Raw genomic sequence first — 23,563 nt, 5'->3', positions numbered from 1 at the left:
ATTAAAAAATGACACAGTTTCTGCAAGGATAATGGTGCCCTCACAAAAAGAGGGTAGCATCTCAATGAGGGGAGATATAAAGGGGAATACAGAAGAGCTTTGGAAGCCCACTTCTGATAAACTGCTGATTTGTATTCATAACCATAAATGCCAGATCACTAAAGCTATTAAAAGAAAAATCAGTGAATTGAAAGAACATCTCTAGTACCAAAATTACTTCATAAAGGTGAAGAAAAAACTTAGCGCTTAGTGAAAATAAGCCTCCTGAGCAGTACTCAGGAGAGTTATATTCCAGATTAGGCAATTTAGAAGAAGTGTTAGAGACATACTGCAGGAGCTCCATTGATTTGCACCGATCTACACGCAGTGGGAGCAAGGGCACAAGGAAGCCGTTCCATACTGTGCGTTTCCCTCTGCTTGTTTTCCACAGTCTTGGATTCTCTGTAAAACAATGTTACATGTGAATTTGAAAAATGAGGACAGATTCCTGTACTTTAATATCTGATGGCCAATTATTAGAGCCAAGTAGGAAGAAAGTGTTAAAAAATTAATTTGTACATATAGAATTCTACCAGAAGATAGACTCTGGATGTAAAATAGATATATCATCCTCATAATTAATCAAATAATGAAAAAACTAAAGTTATTTCCACATATAGCAAAACCACTAATAAGAGAATCAGAGACAATCTAAATAATAAAAAAACTTTGCTTTCAAGGTCTCAGATAACTTGAAATACATAAAACAAACAGCTAAGCTGGAAATTGGTACAGGATTTGTTTTGATATATAAACATCTGCAATGAGCAAATAACAATATTCTGTAAAACTATGTAATAGTAACAACTATATCTATATATCTTCTGTAGAAGTAATACAGGTTTTTGATTAGGACATACATACCCAACTTAAAGGGCAGGTTTAGTTCTCATGATTTTTAAAGATTTATCATCAGATAATTTTTAAAAGAATAAATTTATTCCATTTACTAACAGCTTACCATGAAACAACATTCTGTTTAATAAAGTGAACAGGCAGATCTTTAATGTCTTATCTAATTCTGGATTCAAAATTAATAAAACCAAAGACACAGTTGTGAAAATTCAAATCCTTACTCAGGTAACTGGACCGGGGAGGGAGACTGTTCACAGGCTGCTGACAGAACAGAAGAACCTGACACTGAAGGCTCTCTAGGCATTACTGCAGGAATAGTGTTTGTACTTGCATCCACATTCAGGGGCTAAAAAGAGGGAAAAGCAAAATAACTGAATTCAGTTCATTTTAAAGAGGTACAAGAAATAAGTGATTTTATATAAAAAAGCAGTTTATGACTACTTTAAAAAAGGGGACCGCTGCTGACTGAACCTGTGCCAATAATGGTGATGCTAAATAATTTGGAGTGAGGGGGAAGAAGCATCGAAATGCTATCATTTTTTAGTGCACGGGAACACAGGAGACAACGAAAGAGCAAGGAATGAAATATTGGAATCTTGGCACCTCACCTTTCAAAGTTTGCCAATTTCTGTTCTAATAAAACCAAATGAAAGAAAATACCATAGAAGAGTTATCTTTTTTATGAATTCCCTAAATTTCAGAGGAATCAGAGAAAAATTTCAAATAAGGAAATATGCTGGGTAAGGTCCATATTATAATTACCTTACTATTATAGACACCATTATGGACATGTATGATAGGAAAAGGAAGTAAGCCAGTCATGTAGTTAATGGATAATAATGTAATTAATATATTATTATAATGACTTATAATTAACGGACAGCCTGGAACCATCTGCCACCTTCTTATTGGCTAAGCCGGAGCCCACCTGCAGTGTAACTGCTTCCTTGAGTTGTTTTTTATAACTCTCTGCACAATTCTCCCTCTGTGGAAACTTAACCCTTACCTAACTCTCACAATTCCCTCCTCTTCTTCTCAATAAGGATTATTATCCACACTTTTTGTTCCTGTTGTCTTTCCTCAAAGTGTTTTAGCATTAGTTAGCATTCTTCATCAGAAGGAGACGAATGATCATTAATTCTCTTAATCATCATCCTAACTCCATCTGATCCTGTTAGCCAGTCTCATTGGGATACTTTTAATTAGCACTGTTTCTGATACAAGGGATGATGCAACACCCTACTGCAGTTAAAACTCCCGCAGCTACGATTAGAGAGGTGATGATGGATGCTGCTATACCCTTCTATTTGCCAAACCAGGATTCTAACCATCCCTTTAATCAGTTATCTATCCCAGAGTTCTCTGCCAACTCCTCAGCTAAAGTGGCTAAACTTTGGAATGCCTTAGTGATGGTTCTATCTGGGGCTATGTTCCCCAGATCTCTTAGCAGAGGACTTGACCTCCTACTTGCTAAAAAAATTGAGGAAATCCATTGAGAGGTTTCTCTTCTCCCTTTTCCTCATCTCACATCAACCATCTCCTTCATCCGGTATCACATAAAGTGGCCCTCCTCCTTTACAATGCAAACTCATATCCATGTACAAGTGGTCCCATTCCATTGTCTTCTCTAGTTGATTGCCCCTTTGATCATTACAACTGTATCACTAGTCTTCATTCTCTCTGTTTACTAGTTACTTCCCTACTACCTACAAATATGTTCATGTCTCCCCTATCCTTGAAAAATCTTCACTTGATCCAACCATCCACAACAGGTTTTGCCCTTTACCTTTCCTCCCTTTCTCATCTAAGCTCTTTGAGAAAGCCATCTCCAATGAATGCCTTCCATTCCCTCAACTCTGTCTCTTGTAAACCCTTTGCAGTTTGGCTTCTAGCATCATCATTCTACTGAAACTGCTCTCTTCAAAGTTACCAGTAATAGCTTAATTGCCACATTTAATGGTCTTTTCTTAATCCTCATCCTTCTTAACCTTTCTGCAGCTTTTGATATTGCTGAAGACCTTCATCTGGCTACTATCTAGGTTTTTAATGACACTACTCTCTCCTGATTCTTCTCCTTACCTGTCTGATTTCTCCTTCTCCTTTTCTGCTGGATCTTCATCTAGGTGGCACCCATTAACTGTAGTAATTCCTGCCCTTCTCCCTCTTTGCTATCTTACTTCATGATCTCATCAGCTTCCAAAGATTCAGTTATCCCTATGTAGATAATTCTAAAATCTCTTTATCTAGGCCTAAACTTTCTCCATCTTAATTATAACATTACCAACTACCTGGTGAACACCAGTAACTGGATGGCCCGTAGACATCTCAAACTCAACACGTTCAAATACAATGCATTATCTTTTCCCTCAAACCCTCCTTCTTTCCTAACTCCCTTATTTCTTTTGGTTCATAATTTCCTTGCCATTCTCAGCTCTTCGCTCTCACTCGGTCTTTTCCTTAATCTTGTCATTTCTACCTTCAAGCATGTCTTATATATGTCCCCTTCTCTCTGCTCCTACAGCTGTTGGTGGAATACCTCATTGCATCACACCAGGACTATTGCAGTAGTCCTCTGATTGGTCTTCTTCCCTCAAGTCTCTTCCCACTTTTATCTACCCCCTACTCAGCTGTCAAAGTGATCTTCTTAAAGTGCAGATTAGAACATGTCACTCCTTTTACTCAAACTCCAGTGACTCCTTATTCCCTCTAGAATGATATGTAAAATTCTCTCTTTTAAAGCCCTTTACATCATGACCCCTTTCCACCTTTTCAGTCTTTTTACAATTTACCGTCTTCCCTATAATCTACAATCCAGTGTCCCCTGGCCTCCTTGTTATACCTCTCACACTGCAATCCATTTTCATTGACTATCTCCTGTTGGTAAAATGTTCTCCCTCGCCTCCTTTACCTACTGGCTTCCTTCAAGATTCAGCTCAAATCTCACCTTCTATAATAAGCCTTACCCAAACTCATCCTCTTCTAGTGCCTCTTCTTGAGATTACCTTGCATTTATACTCTGATATATTGTATGCACTGTAGTTCTTTGCTTATTGTCTCCACTATTAGAATGTGAGCTCTTTGAGACACAGGATCTCTGTTTTCTCTTTGTTTCCCTGTTGCTTAGCACAGTGCTTCACATATGATACGCGCTTAATAAATGCTTGTTGATGATGCTGATGACTTCCTAATGCACTCTGAAAGCACACTGTCAAGAAAGACTTTTAATTCGTTTTATGTAAATAGGTGATTTTCTGCTTGTGCCCAACCCTTAACCTTTCAATTTAGTAATCAAGACTTGCAAAGAAGCCATGACTATTCTATGATTGTACTCAGGAAAATCAACAACATGTGATACTTAGATGTGGATATCAAATCTGATATAAGTTGTAAATTCTTAGGCATCAAATCTGGAAGCATTAATGAAACTAACATGGAAAAATTCTGTTACTTTATTTTCTTTTACAATAACTACACAAGAGTATAATTAACATATAGCTGGCCTCATTGTGACTGGGCAAGTCTGTTAAGTTCTCACTGCCTCCAGGTTGCCACCTCATATGAAGAATGGAAGGCAGCAGGCAGTTATTAAGTACCTACTGTGTGTCAAATACTGTCCTAAGCACTTTTACAAACATTATCTCATTTTATCCTCTCAACGACCCTGGTAGGTAGATGTTATTATTGTTCCCATTTTACAGGAAACTGAAACAGGCAGAGGTTAAATGGCATGCCTATGATGATACAAATTGCAGGACAGTTGTCAGTCTGCATTAGAAATAGAGCGTCCTTATGAAAGAATATCTTACACCAAAATCGCACAGGCAGAAAAAATAAGTAATGTGTTATCCACCTAGAGTTTTGATACCAACAGAATAGCCATAGCTGCTTAGCTTTATAGTTCCCAAGCTATATACTGGTGAACTCTGGTGCATGATGGGATAATTTAAATTTTTGAGAGAAAAAGTCACTACATTGCTTTTGATATTTTTGAGGGTTTTTTTACATATATTTGATGATACTTAAAATTAGTATTTGGCCTAGGAGCACCATGAAAAAATTGTTTAGACACTGAGGGTGCCACTAGCTTAGTTTGTCAGCTTAGGGAAACAGATCTTCTTTTCTATCTTCACCTTCACATCCTTTCAATTGCTAAAAAATACAGGAAGGATCAGAGTCCTGATGTGTCTATATATACATACTTAAACTCATTATAGCTCTACTTAGGTTTATGGTTTGTTTTTTGATCCTTTTATTATCACATTATACATTCAATACTTAGATCTGTAAATATGCTGTTATGAGTACTTCTTTCATTGATACTGATATTTGCAGCCAGGGTATTTGTAGACAGTTTGTTTCAGATCATGGCCAAAATAATACATGATCTGATTGCTAGACTTGTGAGTATGATCATTTCTAAATTTGGCCAGGTCACTGTTCAGACAAGAGACATCCAGCTTCTCTTCACCAAGATCTGAAGCCATTCTAATCTGGCAGGATCACCCACCCAGAACTTAGATTTTTTTGCTATAGCCTTCAATAAACCAGCATTGTATCCATGCCATTGTTGACATATATGGATAAACCCGAATGGAAGAATTTTAAGGCAGAAAAAAGTTTAGAATGCAAAACTGTTTACTTCGGAACATTTATGTGTTCACAATCATTTTTTTTCCAAATTATGGAAGACTTTATTTTCCCCCCAAAAGATTTATTTTTTATTTATTTTAAAGATTCTTTTCCTTTTTAAATCTTGAGTTCCAAATTCTCTCTCCCCTACCTCCTGAAGACAAGTAAAATGTTATCAGTCATACATGTGAAATCATGCAAAACATATTTTCATATTAGCCGTATTGCCAAAAAAAAAAAAGACAAAAACAAAAAAGTAAAGAAAGTGAGAAAATTGTCCTTTAGTTTACATTCAGAGTTAATCAGTTCTCTCTGTTGAGGTGGACAGCATTTTTTTCATCATGAATCCTTTGCAATTGTCTTGAATTATTTTATTGATTAGCCAAGTCTTTCACTATTGATCATCATTACAACATTGCTCTTACTGTGCACAATGATCTCCCAGTTCTTCTCACTCACACTGCATCATGTTCATACAGGTCTTGCATATTTTTTTTCTGAAACTACACCCCTAATTTTCTTGCATCACTCTCATTTCTTTTCCCAATTTTTCTTTACTACTCTTATCTCTCAAAAACTTACAGGAATTCTTGTTGTATAGTTAGCATTTTTCTTTGAGGCTTTGGCTGTATTTGTTTTCACATTATTGTCTTCTTCTGAGTTTGTCTTCCTTGCCGCTGTAGTAACTTTTTATGATCGAGTCCTTTTTGTTGTTGTTGTTTGCAGCTTATTTCTTGACTTTGAACTTTATGTTAAAGTTAGGCTCTGTTCACCTGGGGTCGGGGAAGCACTGTCCCAAGCTTCAGACTTTTTCATGCTGCTATTTTAAGAGCTAGTTCTAGGGGTCTACAAGTTTTTGGTGCTTCCAAGGTGGGAAGAGGTGTGGTCACTGCTCTCCTGGTCTGTGCTCTCCTCTCTAGCAAGGAAGAGTCCCTGGTCTCCAGCAACTGCAGGCATTAGCACTCCTCTTTGCTTTGGAACTGTGACCAGGGCCCCTGCTCCCTTGTAACAAATCACTAGTCCTCTTCTTTGGCCTATGGAACTATACCCAGAAGTGTGTATGGGCAATAGAGTTGCTAGTCAGTGCCAGATGTACCCAGTAGCAGCAAAGAGTGCCTCGTGATCTCCTTCTGACCAGTTATCCAACACCCTCATTGCTAAGTTTCTGAAGCTGTTGCTGCCGCTGTCATAGCCACAACCAAAGTCTGCCACGGCTGCTGGTGCTGTCTGCTATCATGTGTGCTCTTGGCAGGCCCTCACTCCATTGTTACAGAACTCTCCTGCCAACCTCCTAACTTGTTTTAGCCTGGACAACGTGTCTCACTCTGACCTTTTCTTGGCTCTGCCATTCCACAGTCTGATTTGAGGAGTTATTTTAAAGTTATTTGGAAAGGAATGTTGTGAGAGACTGGCTGGGTTGCTACCTATGTTCTGCCATCTTGAGTCTGTCCAACCCATGATCAGTTTTGAACATAGGTACTGTTGCTTTCTCATCTCGTACCATTCTTTGTCTATGTCCTTCCATTTAACTCTTCATAGAATAACTAGAGCTTCAATAGGTCTTCCTTTTTGTCTCTTTAATACTTTGGGTATAGCGGTGTAACACCTGGACTAGACATTCTTCTCACTGCATGATTAGCCAATCCCCTTTATCCAGTTGTAGATGTAATGGTTGGTTTCTTTCTGCTGTTTCTAATGCACGAGTTATCTATTGGTAATAGACTTCATCCTTGTCACAATCATTGTTTTAATAATATATAGATAGATTGTAAATTTCTCCCCCTATCATTTAATGACACTGTGTGTTTCTATTACATGGATACAGTGTGTTTAACTAATGCCTACCTTGAGATTCTTTTCTAATTTTTTACAATTAAAAGTAACACTGCTACAAATGTTTTCACATAGGAAGTCCTTTTATATCACTTGTTCATTGCCAAATTCATATATTGTACCAATTTTCAACATCACCAATGACCCAAAACTTTAATATCAGTAAGCTTTAATTTTTTACAAATTTGGACGTGAGGTGATACCTCAAAGTTGTTTAAAGTTGCCCATTTTAAAATTATTAGTAAGGTTAAAAATGGTCTTCAAATAGTTATTTACAGTTTGTTTTGTTTTGTTTTGAAAACGGTCTATACCCATACCTTCAGTCATTTTTCTATATTGGTGCCTGGGTATTACATTTATACCAGTTTCTTAAAAGTTCTAGATTTCAGATTTCTCTCTGGGAGGGAATACATTTCAGGCATGCTGGATTAACCATGCAAAGGCATGGCCATGGGAGTTGGATTTCTTTAAAGGACTAAAAGCAAATAGGCCATTTAGTCTGTATTAGGGAGTTCCTAAAGAAGAAAAGTATGTAGGAAGCCCAGGAAATTTTGTTCTTATTATCTCCTTGACACTTTAAAAGAATGATTCCTGACTAATTTGTTTTTCTGAATAATTCCCTTATCCAGTTATATAAAGTAACATTATTGGAATTTTTATTAGTAATGCATTAATGTGGTATATTATTTTGGATAGTATTGTTTACCTTTTTATGAAAAACAGAAGCATAAAATGTGCTAAAAAAATTAATAGGAAATTACAGCAGTAAATGAATTTCAAACAGGAAATAGTCTACTTGCCTATATTTTAACTGGTGAACAACTTAATACTCTAAGGTTAATATAGTTTATTATAGTCTACTACACTTCTTTTTCCTATAGGAATAAGATCGTCAACTTTAGTTATGATAACCTCCTGCTTCTCAAGAATAGAATGCTTCATTAGATTAATAATCCCATTTCTGTGTATACTGACTTTTCCAACACAGATCTACCTTTTGAGTGATCCATTCATATCACCCCATTTTGTGCATTTCTTATCTGTATCTTTACATAACACTTCCATAGAGTTCCTCCCTATGTTCTAGAGTCCTTCCTCTGGTTGCTGTAATGTTTAACGTAAGTCTACACACTGTTAAGAAGATCCCAAAATCAAGAAAAGAGTCGAACCAGCTCAGACCGGTTAACCGAGGACAGCAGCAAAATGTTAGTGTGCCTGCTATGTATGACATAGGGAGGAGGAAGGATGTAATCCGGGAACAAACAAACCAATTCTGGCCTGGGAGGTTTCGTGCCATATTTAACTGCATAAAAGCACTCTCCCTTTTGTACTCAGGGCCCTCCCCTCCTCAAGAGGGGTGGAGCCCACTTCTTGCCAGAAATGTCTAAATCCCCTGGACTTTCTCTGTAATAAACTTTCTTGATACTAAAGAACCCCCTCTCTGGGGGGTGGGAGGGTACCAAAGGAAAGTTAAGGAAGGAAAAAAAGGTCTGGTAACTGAGGTAACTTGTTATAGGGAGAACCCAATTAAGAGTATGCAACATAAATTTGTAGCCACCTCAAGTAAGCATGGTCTGGTGATTTTCTCCAGCTTCATTTAATAAGAATGGGAGTAGAAGTAGATGGTGTGAATAACACAAGTCTGGGGCTTGGCAAGGCATAATAAGCCAAGGAGGCCAAGTACTCAAGGTTAAGAGGATAATGTATAGCTGAACTGGATCGCCAAGCTTTTGAGATAGGGAAGGCAGGAAATCAGGTTGCCAGTGCAGTGTGGAGGCTTGGCACAGCTAATCTGGTATGGCGTCTATGGCTTTTGTCAGGCCTCTATTACGCACAGGTAGTTGGTGATACTGCATTCTGTAATGCCCAAAAGTTCAGATTCACAGAAGGCAGGAGCAAGGGCAGATACAACCTAAGGAAATCCAGACAGGAGGCAGGATCTGGGGTGAGCCAGTAGCCAAAGGCATGTGTTATACATCCAGAGCTAAATCTCAATCTCATTCCTAGTTGTTACCTACAAACAGAAGGCTGTTAGTGTCCACTGACTAGGGAACACTGCAACATCCAGGCACAGCTGAAAGGTGGAATTTATAGTAAAGGCAGGCACAAAAACACATTTTGTTTTGGTACCCAATGTTGTAAATGAGACTTATTTTAGAGCTGAAAAGTGGTACAGAGATAACTTCTAGAGGAGCCTGAGGCCCAGAGAGGTAAACTGATCTCCTCAACTTAAGGCCAATTCTCCACTTACCTTGCTATAGCTGCTAGAGTTAGTTACATGCCACAGCACTGGATTCGAAATAGTTTTGAGTGTCTTTTCCTTTATTTCATTTAGTGACATATAATTCTAGAAGATGCTTTCATTATTATACAAACATTATACAAACAAGCATGAGAGAGTATATCCAAAGTATTTATAATTTTCCCCCTTTTATAATACATATTACTTACTCTTTCTTTTGGTGTTCCCATTACCATGCTAGACAACCTGTTCTCAAATAAATCCTCTGTCTTCAAATTGCCTGCAGCTCCAGGTAAAGGTGGAAAACTAGACAAGCCTAATTCAAAGCTAGGAGATGGAGGTTTTGGTGGTGTTGGAGACTGAGTCTGACTTCGCTGTAACAAAAAAACAAAGTTAATATTTAATGGGGGGGGGTTTGCAATACTGACAGATGAATGGGGGTACTACAGCAAAAGATATGAGCCAGGGAGTCTAGAAAAAGTCTCATTTTAATATCTCAAGCTTTACATCCAAATTAAATCAACACCCTAATCCTTAAAACATCATGCTAAAACAATTTCTACCATGAGCTTCTTGAGAGCAAGGACTGTCATTTATTTTTGCCTTTCTTTATATTCATAGTACTAAGTGTTCAATAAGTGCTTACTGGTTTAACCTTGAACATAGTCAGGAAATAAGTACACCCCAAAAGACCTCTAAGAGGTCAAAATGTGCATTAGAGAATTTATGCACAAAAGCTTAAGCATTTGTCCCTTAGATTCAATTTGCTCTCATTTTGATAAGCTTAGTTATCTGGTTTCTTAGCTGATAGCAGATTTAAAAGAAATCTTAAGCATGGAGGTAGACTGTTTAGATTTACCCCCTAAATATGAATAAGGACTTTATAATTGCCATGTAATTATAATAACCATTCTTTACCTCAAAGAGGAAGAAATATATATCTTTGTTCTTTCACTGGAGAAATGAGCCAGGGGTTGGCCCACTATTGGTGTAGAATTTTACATGTACATTTAAATGAGGTCAATGGGTCAGGGAATTTTGCCTAATAACTGTCAGGGAAGGCTGGGGTTGGGAGGATCAGGTGAATATGAGGCATGGCTCAATAATGTCTGATGCAAAAAAAAAAGGCATCAATAAAATTAACGACAAAAATCATTTCAGAGAAGACAAAAAGCTGTTTAAAAATTCCTAAGAACTGAAAAGCATAGTACTATGGACCTACTAGTGAATGAACACACCCCTCAATAGCATTTGAAATAATTATTTTGTTACAGTATAATACAGTATACAGTATAACGTATAATACAGTACAATATAATGATACACTTGGTTATTAAAATAACAGTTAAACTGTGTTCATAATATTATTTGAACAACATAATTTTTTATGCAAGTCCAAAATCTCAACCAAAAAGAGGACATTTATTTTTTAGAATATCAATATACTATTTATATCCCAGCACTTGGTACGCTGCCTGGCATGCTGAAGGCACTTGGATGTTGGAATAGGAGTCTTCAGTTAGGAAAACAAAGAACAGAAAAGAAAAAGTTATAAATATAACAGGAGATTGGTCAGCTAGACTAACCCAGATTTTACTTAGAAGGAAGGTGAAAAAGAGGGCAAAAATCAGAAATCCATAATAATGAAGATCTTTCTAACCAAAGAAAAGACATCGGGGGCAGCTAAGTGGCACAGTGGATAGAGCACCAGCCCTGAAGTCAGGAGGACCTGAGTTCAAATCCAGCCTCAGACCAAACACTTGAAACTTACTAGCTGTGTGACCCTCGGCAAAGTCACTTAACCCCAATTGCCTAAAACAAAAAAACCAAAACAACAAACAAACAAATGAACAAACAAAAAGACATCTAAGATTTAAGAACAAAATCAAGCTAAAGAAGGGAAAAACCAAATCCTAAAAAAATCCATGCTTAGACATAGCTTAGATATCAGTGATGATCGTAGATAATCATCTGTGCTTACAAAAATTATTTTATTTAGTCATGTGACAGAGACCATATTTCCAAACACTATTAGCCAGAAGAGGGCAATGTGGTATAGCATAAGTAACAATGAATTTGCAGTCAGATGACAAGTTAAAAGCTATCATTTACGTGACTAGTGAAGGTCCTGAAAATTTTTTTGAAATACAGCTTCTAAAAAGAGCTTGGGTATCAGTTCTACAGTTTGCTGATAGCATGTTACTTGTTCATTCATTACCTCATGACTCCTCAAAATTTTTACTATATTCGAATATAATACAATATTCTAGTGCATACAAAATCATGCGACTCTTTTACAGGATAACAGATTTCGAACTAGAAATAACCTCAGAGGTCATCCTGACCACTCCTTTCATTTTCAGGGGCTTCATTAGTCCCACTTGAAAGCTTTAGTGAGGCATGGCCAATGCCTGGGACTATTTAGGGTTGTTCTACCCAGCTGGAAAAGTTTTGATTATAAACCAAGGGATGGCTACAAAGGAACTGCCAGGTTCAGTCCAGAGAATCTCACCAGGCTGTCTGCTAGGTAAAGAAATTTTTCATTACAATAACTCCTGAACTCACGTCTAACATTGCTACCACCCAAGTGTAGGCTCTTATCACCTCATGCCTATGCTCCTACGCTACCTAGGATAGTGTTGCAACATTCAGCTGGATACTTTCCTGCCTCAATACTCTCCCCACTCTAGTTCATCCTTCATTCAGCTGCCAAATTGAACGTCCTAAAGCACAAGTCTGACCATGTCACCCTTTTCCAACACACACACACACACACACACACACACACACACACACACACTTTCTTTCTCCCCCCCCCCCCCGGTCTCTTCCCCACTTCGCCCTGCCCACCTTGGCTCTCTACTGCTTCCATGATCAAATATAAAATCCTGTTTGGCTTTTACAGTTCTCTATAACCTGGCCTCTTCTTATCTTTCCAGTCTTCTTATATTCTGAGACTGAATGATACTGTTGTTGTTGTTCCTTGTGCTAGACATTCCACTGTCTAACTGTGGGCATTTTTACCTGCCATCTTCCATACTTAGTACTCTCTCACTCCTCAATTTGGGCCTCCTAGCTCTCCTGGCTTCCTTCACATCTCTTCTACAATCCCTTTTCTGATCCTTATTCACGATCTTGTGCACAACTTGTTTATATACATAATTCTTGCATTTTGTCTCTACCATTAGACTGTTGTTGGGGTTTTTTTTGGCTTTTCTTTGTATCACCAGTACTTTGCACCATGGCTGACACATAAAAGGTAATTAAGGAATGCTTGTTGACTGGCTGGCCTTTAGCTAAATTATAAGAGAAGACGTAATCCCAAAATGACTGTATTATATAGTTCCTTGAGTTACTGAGCAGTTTTGGAAATGTCCCCAGTTCTCTAAGAGGAGAATACTTATGCAAGGGTTAATTAATACACCTCAAAAAACCTAAGATTTATTAGCCTTTTTTCCTTCAATGTTCTTCTTATTATCTTCTGTAAGCAGGTTCAAACTAAGGAAATAGTAAATAGCTTCATGAGTTGTTCTGACCACAAGAATAATCACATGGTGGCAAGGCTCATTCTCAAACAACGTGCTATCACCTTCCCTATATCTGAAGTAAGAAGGAACTGAGAGACCCTTAACATAAGGTCAAGCACAAAGCTAAAATGACAACAAATTACATTCCAAATCACCACTACTATTACTTCCAACAGATTCTGGTGACTGGTGTATAAGTAACGCTAAATACTTTAATTTTATTTTACATAATTTTGGGGGGAACAGATTATCTTTGCTGTATCAAGTCAGTTCTTTCCACAAAATATTAAACAACATGATTTAAGATTCTTCTTCAACTGTGTGTTAGATGTGGTTTTATTCATTAAAATGTTATTGTGAACCACTTCTGATTCTGAGATTAACCTAATGGTAAATAACCTCTCCCCGAAAGTAAGTGATCTCCCATGGATCCTAAAATTGTCACCACATTCTATACTTCTTAAAAACATTAATACTCTACTTTGTATTGTATTTCTTATTCCTTTCTACTAAACTGTAAATGCTTCAAGGTCAGGGGCAATATGTTGGTCACCTTTGTATATCTCTGTCTAGCACAGCAGATGCTCAAAAAAGTGTTAACTGAATGCAGACAGCATACTAAAAAGCAGAGGCATCACCTTGCCAACAAAGGTCCATATAGTCAAAGCTATGGTTTTTCCAGTAACAACGTATGGCTATGAGAGCTGGATAACAAGGTGTGAAAGAGGAAAGCTGAATGCTGCAGAATTGACGCTTTCAAATTGTGGCACTAAAGAAAATTTCTGAGAGTCCCTTGGACAGCAAGAAGGTCAAATCAGTCAAAACTCTAAAGAAATTAATTAAGGCTATTTACTGAAAGGTCAAATACTGAAGATGAAGCTTAAATATCTTGGCCACATAATGAAAAGATAGGACTCACTGGAAAAGACCCTGATGTTAGGAAAGATTGAAAAGAAAAAGGAAAAAGGGATGGCAAAGGATAAGATAGAACAATGAACATGAACTTCGACAGAACTCGAGAGATGGTGGAGGACAGAAAGGCCTGTGGTGTTATGGTCCACAGGGTCATGAATGGTTGAACGCTACTGAACAACAACAAAAACATTTATACTTGTTGATAATGTTGCTCTGTAAAAAAGTTGCATTACTGAATTGTATTTGTCAAATTCTGTAACTAGAACTCACATAATTTCAGACCTAGAATAGACTTTCTTTAGAACAGTAAGTAAAGTGTTGCATACAAAGTAAGCACTTCAGGGCAACTAGGTGGCACAGTGGATAGAGCACTGGCCCTGAAGTCAAGAGGACCTGAGTTCAACTCCAGCCTCAGACCAAACACTTCACACTTACTAGCTATGTGATCCTGGGCAAGTCACTTAAACCCAATTGCCTTTAAAAAAAAAAAAAGTATGCATTTTGTAAACTAAGCAAAAGTTAAGAGTGATTTTTAAAATGATAATCATAAAGAAGAGAGTCTAGGAAAAACACTGAAATCACTGAACTAAAAAAAGTTGTGAATTACTCACTCATGAAGATTCTAAGAAAATAATATACCACTAGCTATTAAAGATGGTATAGTCATGCACACACCTGAAAATAGTGGGCTGAATCAGATGATTTCACATGGTCTCTTCCAGACTTGAGTCTATCATTCTAGGATCAAATTCAACTATTAGAACTACTCCTTATAACTAACTCCCTTTCACCTTTCTACTCCCATGCTTTTAAAAATGCATTATCTTAACCTAAAATACCTTCTTTTGCCTATCAAATTTCACTTTCTGCCATACAACTGTTCCTGACCACATCGTTATCTTATTCCTCCTCTGAAGTCCAACAGCACTTATCTATACTCAAATGAAAATTTAGACACTAGTTTGTATAAGAATCATTTATACATATTCTAGATTGTAAACCTCTTGAGGTTGGGATGAAGTGTTTCATTTATCTTTATTTCTCCCATTAATATCCATAGGCACTCAAATACTTGTCAAACAAATGAACCTTAAAAAATAATTGAAACAAAAACTTTATTTCGCAGATTATATTATGCTCGAGTCAGAATAGACCAATACTTTTAAATTTTACTAAATAGTTTTCTAAAAGTAGGCACTGTGCATGTGCCAAGAATAATAACACACATTTAAATAACATTCTAAGGTATAAAAAGTGCTTCCCTCTCTCCACCCCCCTTCCTTTGAAAACAAAAAATACACTGGTAGGGAAAATATATTTTTTTTTAATTTCTGGAAAAATTTGAAATGATTCTAAATTTACTTCAGAGCTGAGAAATAGGGGGGGACAATTGCAATGACCAATCTACTTTTCTCTCTGCTAAAATGCAGCAGTAACAGGTGACATTTTTTAAGCAAGTTTTTGGGAAAAGAAAAAGCATTTCTGAACTTAAGAGAAGCACTGCTCCTCACTTCACGTTCATCAATGACAAACACATGATATGTTGGTAGATATGCAAACTGCGGCAAGATTGTGAGTACTCATCTGATGTTTATCAGAAGACTTACATATCTGATTACAGGTGAACAAGATTCTATTTATGGGCCAAAACATTTATATCATGTAAAAAAATTTTTTAAAAATAAAAACCTAGAAACTCTTTGGCAACTATATTTTTAAGTACTCCAAACTATCTCCTACTTTGCTTGATTGGCCCAAATATTAGTTGTGTTTTTAGTTTATCCTATGTTTACAAATTTTCTTTTTCTTTCTGGTTAAGGCAATTGAAAAAAGCTACACAGAGTCACACAGCTAGTGAGTGTTATGTGTCTGAGGTCGCATTTGAACTCAGATCCTCCTGACTCCAGGGCCAGTGCTCTATCCACTGCGCCGCCTAGCTGCTGCTGTTTATAAATTTTCAAAAAATTTTACTGATGCTTACTCATTATCAACTGGAAATCCAGAATTCTGTGTATATATATACACAGTTTGGTTATAATTAGCTTTTCATATTTTCAAGACCAAATATAATAAAATATAACTAAAAAGAATAGTTACAAATGTTTACTCACTGTAAACTTGTCTTCTCTTTTTTTTCGAAAGCCATAGGAATTTTTCCTAGAGGAGAAAAAGAACAACCAGTCATTTACACTACAGCCTTGGAAAAATGCTTGCTTCCCAAATACATGTAAAGAAACCATATTTCATCCTTACTTCTTTTCTAAATTTCCACTAAGACTACTTTAGATTATAAACTATTCTTTAAAATCTGTATTAGAAAGCCATCTGTCAAAAAAAGTCCACTTCTCTATAGAATCTCTGAGGGGGTGGAAATGATGAATTATGTATGAAAAAGACAAGGGCTAGAAGGCGGGAGGGTTGGTTGACGGAGAGATGTGTGAGAGTTAGGAATAGTATACAAAGAAAAGTTAAGGAATAAAGTTTATCACAAGTGAGTTTTTGCTAAGCAGGTACAAGGTAAGGAATAAAGAAGTTAGCAAAGAACAGTTGTGTTCTTGGAAATCACCAAATTCATCAGTAAAGTGACTGTGAACAACTGCACTTCAAAGTTGGTTAAATTCCTCCACCACAGCAGTTTGGTAGCACAACAGGGATAAAAGTTGGATTTGCTGAAACAGTAGCTTCCAAGATATAACGAATGACCAATACAACATCAAATGTATGTAAATGATGCAGTACTATTATAGCACACATCTCATCCTTTGTTCTAAGTTATGGTTAAAAGTTAGAATCCAAAGATATTTTTGGACTGAAAAAAATTCATGCTATGAAGTGCACTTAATTCTATATAACTTACCTTCCTCTGCCTAAAACTGAAGAGGCTTCAAGATTACTCTGCTCCATTCGTCCAATTCCAATATCCCTCTTGGCATAAGTTGAAGTGTTTTGCATCCGTGTTCTGTTCTGTCCTGGTTGCCTTGTTTGTGGACTCCGGACCCCATTTATTAAGCGGTCAGCAGAGAAATTAAATATTGTAGGACTTTCTAATAGTCCAGGTCTTCTATCTGCAGTAGGTAGCGTATGTCGCAGATGTGATTTGCTAGGATTCCTGCAAATTTATTTGTATATGTCTTTAATTCTTTGATTATCACTGAAAACCTATTAAGTAGTCTTGTCAAGACTTTGTTCAAGTTTTTTTGAAATATATCTCAACACAGATCTAACAGTTAAATGTAGTTAATAATTATCTTTCTCAAGGGAAATGTATTTTAATTTAAAAAGGTCAACACACCATAAAATAGCACATTCCCCCCCATCCATATAGAAAAATTCCATACCACATTTTATGATTCCTTTAATTGAGTTTTGTTCTTAAGGTATTCATTTACAAGTGAAATGTGTTCAGGAAGCGACTGCTGGACAGTAACCACCATTTAGATAGGTATCTAACATATCCTTTGCATGTATATGAGTATCAACTATTTCTAAAAAAAATAGTCCAAAAGTCCATTTCTCTATGGAATAGTGTGAGTGTCCTCCTTAAACACTTTTCATTATTTGTGATTATGATTTCTGGTATACAAAAGGAACTTTTGTTAGCTTCACTGTTAAAAATTTGCACCTCATTCATCTAACTTATTTAAGCATTTAACTTTTTAAGTTTAGGATTCTATTTTAAAGAATAAACACAGGCACATTTACAGGATTTTTGAAGTCTTTAAGAAAACTATATGAGTAAGAATAAGAATACTATTTCTACTTTAAGTATACAAATAAAACTATAAATTCAATTTAACTCAAATTTTTGTTAAGCACTACTATATGTCAGGTGCCAGGGAGATAGAAACACAAAAATGCAATAGTTCCTGTCATTAAAGAGCTTATATTCAACTTGGGTTGGAAGGGGCAGAGAGGGGGAAGAGAGTGGTGGGAGTGCAGAAGGAAAATACTTGAGTCTTTTGACTTACCTGTTTCTAGGAGGATACTGTCTGAGTGAAGTTAGGGGAGATGCTGCAGGTTTGAAGGTGGGAGATGTAAACCCATTGATAAATCCAGTATTTGGAAATGGTGTTACCTAGATGTGGGGGGTGGGGGTAGGGGAGTGAGAGGTAAAGAGGAAGAGGCAGAAAACAGCAACCAAAACAATTTGTTAATTTAGTTTCATTTAATATTTTATGACAAAGGACATAAAGACAATTTATTATTCCACATTCCAGTATCATATCTTAATCTAGTCAAATATGACAGCCTATTTTCATATTCATACTGTCCATACTATCTTTTTTTTTTCTGGCCAGGCAATGGGGTTAAGAGACTCGCCCAGGGTCACATAGCAAGTAAATGTCAAGTGTTTTGAGACCGCATTTGAACTCAGGTCCTCCTAATTCCAGGGCTGGTGCTCTATCCACTGTACCACCTAACTGCCCCCGTCTCTATTATCTTAAGAATATCCCAGTTTGGCATATCAAATTAATTGGCACAGTCTGAATAATACTTCTATATTTCTGATACCTTTAGCAGCTTATATCCAGCTCCCCAAACCAGGCATATAGCTTTCCTCACATACTTGCTTTGGTCCATACTATATTTCCATACAGAGTTCTTCCATGAAGAAACAAAGAATCATAGAACTTCAGAGTTCACAGGGACAGTACAGATAGAAACAACACTGGCTCTGTATTCAGAGAACTTAGCTTTAAATCCTGCCTCTTGATATTTACTACCTATGGGAATTTGCCAAGTCATTTAACTTCCCTGGACCTCAGTTTCTTTATTTGTAAAAATACAGTGGCCAACCTCTTCGTTTCACAGATGAAGAAAGGCCCTGAAAGGAGAAATTATTTCCCTGAGGAACAGGGCTTATTATTGGCAAAACCAGATTTAGAACATGATTTTCTTATTCCCAGACCAGGATTCTTCCCATTACATCACAGCTATCTATATTCCATGCTTCTTATACAATATACTTTTTGAAGCTAACTTCTATCCAACTGTTGCCAAGACACTCCAAAACTTCTGAGCAAATACGTGCCAAAAGAAAACAATGTTCAAATAGATTCTGATTTTTTCAAAAGTTAAATAACTAAAATGAAAAGAATTGAATGACAGCTATGGATTCAACTGAATTTTGTTTCTGTGTTCACTAGCCTGGCTGCTACCTTGTGTTTTTGTTGTGTGTGTGTTTTTTTTTTAAAGTTGTACAAATATTCTTTGTTAAAGAGACTAAAAAGCTGTACTTGGAGAAAATCAGAATGTATTAAACATATATCCTGTTAAATACTAAACAAAATAACAGGGGGGAAAAATAAGATCTGCAACTAATTGAGACTTTTCCCACTGATGTAATCAGAAGAATTGACAAAGCAATGAAAAAAGCTGAAAATTTTTCATCAAAATAAAGATTATGCAAAGTGGTTTATTAAAGATGTGCTTAATGCTTAATATTTCTGCCTTTCTGTATTTGTTTGTAAGGTTTTAAGGACCTAACTTGTTCAATTTTTATAAAAGTATCATACATACCTGAGAAATATGTATAATCCCTTTTCTTTCCATTCTATAATCTTATAGCTAGAACATGGATTTCTGTATGAGAGTGTTCCTATTTCCTAAGTCTGGAATAAAAATAGCTTTAGTTTCTCTAAATAAAATGTTTGGTGCTTTCTGTTAAAAGACATAACTCTAATGGAATAAGCATTTTCTTCACTACAAGATACTAAGACGACAGTTATGACTGAGCAAAAGTACAAGAAATGTCATTTCACACAGCCATTTTTGGGGGGAGAATTTGAATTTCAAAGATAACTTGTTAAAGACAATTAATCTAAAGTAACTTGATTTTAATTAAGAGCCCTCCTAAGTCAAGTGATAATAGTTAGAGGTAGAGAAGGAAGAGAAGGGAAAGAAAACAAATTTCTCAGCCAAGCCAAACCGGATGATTATCATGAAGAAATACAGCTGTGTCCCCTACACTCTCCTCCACAAAAAGCTTAAAAATGTGCCTGCATGAATCTTTATCCAGAAATCCAAGAAAAAAAATTACAGTGAATCATATTTCCAGCCCAAGTCAACAAAGGGGAACAGAGAATTGGGTAGATCATTCCAGTGTAGCAGGATGTGCGCACCAGGGCAGCAAGAGGTCCCAGACCCATACAAGGGGACACTGATCTTGTGCAAAGTGGAGTAACAGGTGCCAACTGGCAACTCTGTCACCCAGTTCTGGGTCACAGATCTGGGGCTGACTGAAGAAGGCCCTGTAGTAGGCATAGATTTTCAATTTTATTAGCAGTGTTAGATCCTAAGCTGTGTACTGAGCTAGATCTAAGTTTAGAAACAAATAGTAGTTATATGGTGCTAAATCCCAAGATCCCAGTGGGGTCTCAGCTACAGCCTCCAGGCAGTCTGAAGCAAAAAGCAGAATAACCAGGACAGAAATCCTAGACCAAAGAGGAGCCTGCAGTTCCATCACTCTGAACCTGCAAAACTTTCCAGCTGGCAGATAGTGAATGAATCCAACAGCAGTCTCCTGGAAATTCCAACCATAATGAAGCCCACAGGTATATTCTTCAGATACAATCTCAGGTCGAGAATTCAGGGCTAAGACCAGAAAGGCAGTGATCACACCTTGCATTGGATCAGCCTACACTGGGGAGCTCTAAAAGCTTGTAAGTCTTCTGCTTAAGGTGTTACCAAGATTCTGGAATGATACAAGACTCAATACACCAAGAAAGAGGTAAAAGGACCCAAGACAAAATTTCAACCCAGACATCCATCCAATAAGTGTGCAAAGCCTGGCTCTAACATAAAGTCCAAGACAAGGAAGTAGGCTGGAAAAAATGAGCTAACTAATAATAATGATAATAATAATAATAATAATAATAATAATAATAAAAATCCTACCACAAATTCCTGATGACTGGGATGCTGAAGATGCAAACTCAGTAAAAAATGACTCCAGACAATTTGGGCACAAAAGAAACAAGAATTCATGGCAGAGATGAAATAAGAATTAAAAAGGAAAAGGCTAAAAATGATTTTTAAAATCAAATGAAGGCTCAAGAGGAAAAAAAATGGGAAAAGAATTGAGAGTTATGGAAGAAAGACTTGGAAAGTGAACTAACAGCTTGGCATAAGAGATATAAAATCTTACCTAAGCAACAAACTTATGCAAAACTAGAATGGACCAAAGAGAAGTAAAAGACTATACAACAAGAAACATTAAAATAAAAGATTAAAAATATAAAAGATATAAGGGATCTCAAAGTAAAAATCTGGAAAGCAGATTAAGCAGGGATAATGTAAGTATCACTGGACTACCTCAAAGGCATGAGGCCTCAAAAAAGCCTAGACATCATATTTCTAGTAAAAATATCAAAATTATTATTAATATGAAATTAAAATATGCCTATTCTTATGTAATTAAAGGAGTGGTGGTGTAAAAAACCCTTTGAGACACCAGAAAGTCTGAAACTCAAGTCTGCTGACAAGGTCTGCAAGATGTGGATGGGTCCCATAAACAATTAACATTATTTAATTGTCAAAGAGGGTGGTTACTAGCCCACAGCCCACTTTCTTTAAAATACCCAATTATATTGTCCCCATCCCCACAATCGCATTGTCTTCCTCACCTACCCAACTTTGTACTCCCCAAAACTATATTATAGCTGATGAGTCCTACCCTAAGGGCCTCAGGTCATAGAGAGGCCACTGACCTAATTTATAGGTTACTAGCCTAACTAATCGATTGATCACGCTCAGACCATTTTCTTTCAGATTACCTTTATTTTCAACTGTAACACAACAAATCATAAAAGAAAAAAATGCCCACATCTCTTATAACTAGAGGAAAAAGTAAAAACAAAAAGATTTCATCAGTAACCTCCAGAAAGAAACCCCAAAATAAAAACTCCTAGGAATATTACAGCTTAAACAACAAAGATTCTAGGCTAATGAAAAAAAATATTCCAAACAGGCAAAAAGAAATAAAGTCCTAAGGAGCCAGAGTCAGAGTCACATGCAAACTTGTGAGCCACCCTTATAAAGGAACAAAGAGTTTGGAATATGATATTCTAGAAGATAAAGGATAGCCATGATTCACCCACTAAAACTGACTATAATCCTACAGGAGAATAATTGGGCATTTAATAAAATAAGACTTCTATTCCTGATGAAGACAAAGGCCAAGCAGAAACTTTGAAATATAAACCCTGGGAGTCAAGAGGAACATAAACAGGTAATGAGTGAACAATCTTAAGAACTGACTAAACAAGGTTAAACAGTTTACATTTTAATATGGGAAAACAACACGTGTCTGTCAGAACCCTATCCTCAGGGGTCACGGAGAGAATTTAATTAGAGGGCCTGGATGTGCTTCTGTTACGTTTTGATCATCTTAAAAGAAGAATGTAAAGGAAGGAAAGAGGAATATACTGAGGTGGCAGGGGAGGAGAAAGAATATGCAATAGGAAGAAAATCATCTAAATGAGTCAAAGGAGAGAAAAACACAAACACAGAATAGAATAGGAAATACATATAACTAAATAGGAAATAGGTATAAGGAAGAATAAGAATAAGTGATGATAAAGGAAGAGATTAGTTTTAGGAAAAATAAATTCAAATTAAAGATGATGGACTTCAAAGATAGGCTTAAAAGAAAGAATAATACTCTTTTATTCCACTTCGGATGAAGAAAAGAGAAGAGGGGCGAGGATGCAGAAGCATATTACACTAAACCTAAAGTACTCTTTTTTTTCATCACTTTTTTCTCATATACTCTCAGTCCTCAGGAACTGAGAAACTTTTTCTCATCACTCTCTTGTTCTTTAAAAGAGGGAATGGGAAGCAAGAAAAAGAAAAGCAGAAAAAATAGAGGGAAATGTACAATTAATAATCATATGTGAAAGGTATGTATTCATTCATAAAACAGAAGATGGAAACAAAATGGATTGAGAAAAATAGGTTCTTTCCAATAAACACACTTGAAGCAGAAAAACACACATGAGTTAAAATAAAAGCCTAGAGCACCATCTATTATGCTTCAGCTGAAAGAAAAAAGGCAGGGGTAGCAATTATGCTCTTAGACAAAGCAACAGCAAAACCAGACAATTAAAAGAAGAAATAAAAACGGTAACTACATTTACTGAAAGGTATCATAAACAATGAATTAATAGCAATACTTAACATACATAAACTAAATGGCATACTACCTAAATATTAAAAGAAACAGTTTAAGAGTTATAGGTATAACAGTTAAGCTGTAATAGCAGCGGATAACAATGTAACCCTCTCAGACCTAAAAAAATTTAACACAACCAGAACATAAAAAGTACCTCCTCCTCTGTCCACAAATGACCAAAACAGAATTTTGGAAAAGTTAGATATAATAGACCTCTGGAAATTATAGAATACAAAGATAAAGGAGCATACATATTTCTTAGCTATGTATGGCACTATTACAAAAATTGAATGTGTTAGGGCATTAAAACCTTGCAAACAAATACAAAAAAGCAAAAATATTAAATGTCTT

The 23,563-nt window shown here is 36.4% G+C and overlaps 1 protein-coding gene across 4 annotated transcripts in view; it reads right to left on the bottom strand.

Annotated features, from left to right (window-relative positions):
• The window catches only part of LARP4B (La ribonucleoprotein 4B), a 216,967-nt gene that overhangs the window by 5,038 nt on the left and 188,366 nt on the right, over nucleotides 1–23,563 (bottom strand). For all 4 annotated transcript variants that reach the window (XM_020990363.2, XM_020990362.2, XM_078152481.1 and 1 more), the window contains exons 11-16: nucleotides 18,009–18,115; nucleotides 16,898–17,149; nucleotides 16,152–16,197; nucleotides 9,808–9,972; nucleotides 1,116–1,240; nucleotides 330–441 (exon numbers count right to left, since the gene is read on the bottom strand). In XM_020990363.2, the coding sequence (XP_020846022.1) occupies nucleotides 330–441; nucleotides 1,116–1,240; nucleotides 9,808–9,972; nucleotides 16,152–16,197; nucleotides 16,898–17,149; nucleotides 18,009–18,115 (807 nt within the window). The remainder of the gene's footprint in view (nucleotides 1–329; nucleotides 442–1,115; nucleotides 1,241–9,807; nucleotides 9,973–16,151; nucleotides 16,198–16,897; nucleotides 17,150–18,008; nucleotides 18,116–23,563) is intronic.

The sequence above is a fragment of the Phascolarctos cinereus genome, unplaced genomic scaffold, assembly GCF_003287225.1.
Source record: "Phascolarctos cinereus isolate Bilbo 61053 unplaced genomic scaffold, phaCin_HiC Scaffold_1;HRSCAF=81, whole genome shotgun sequence".
NCBI lineage: Eukaryota > Metazoa > Chordata > Mammalia > Diprotodontia > Phascolarctidae > Phascolarctos > Phascolarctos cinereus.
This window is presented reverse-complemented; position numbering and strand designations above follow the sequence as displayed.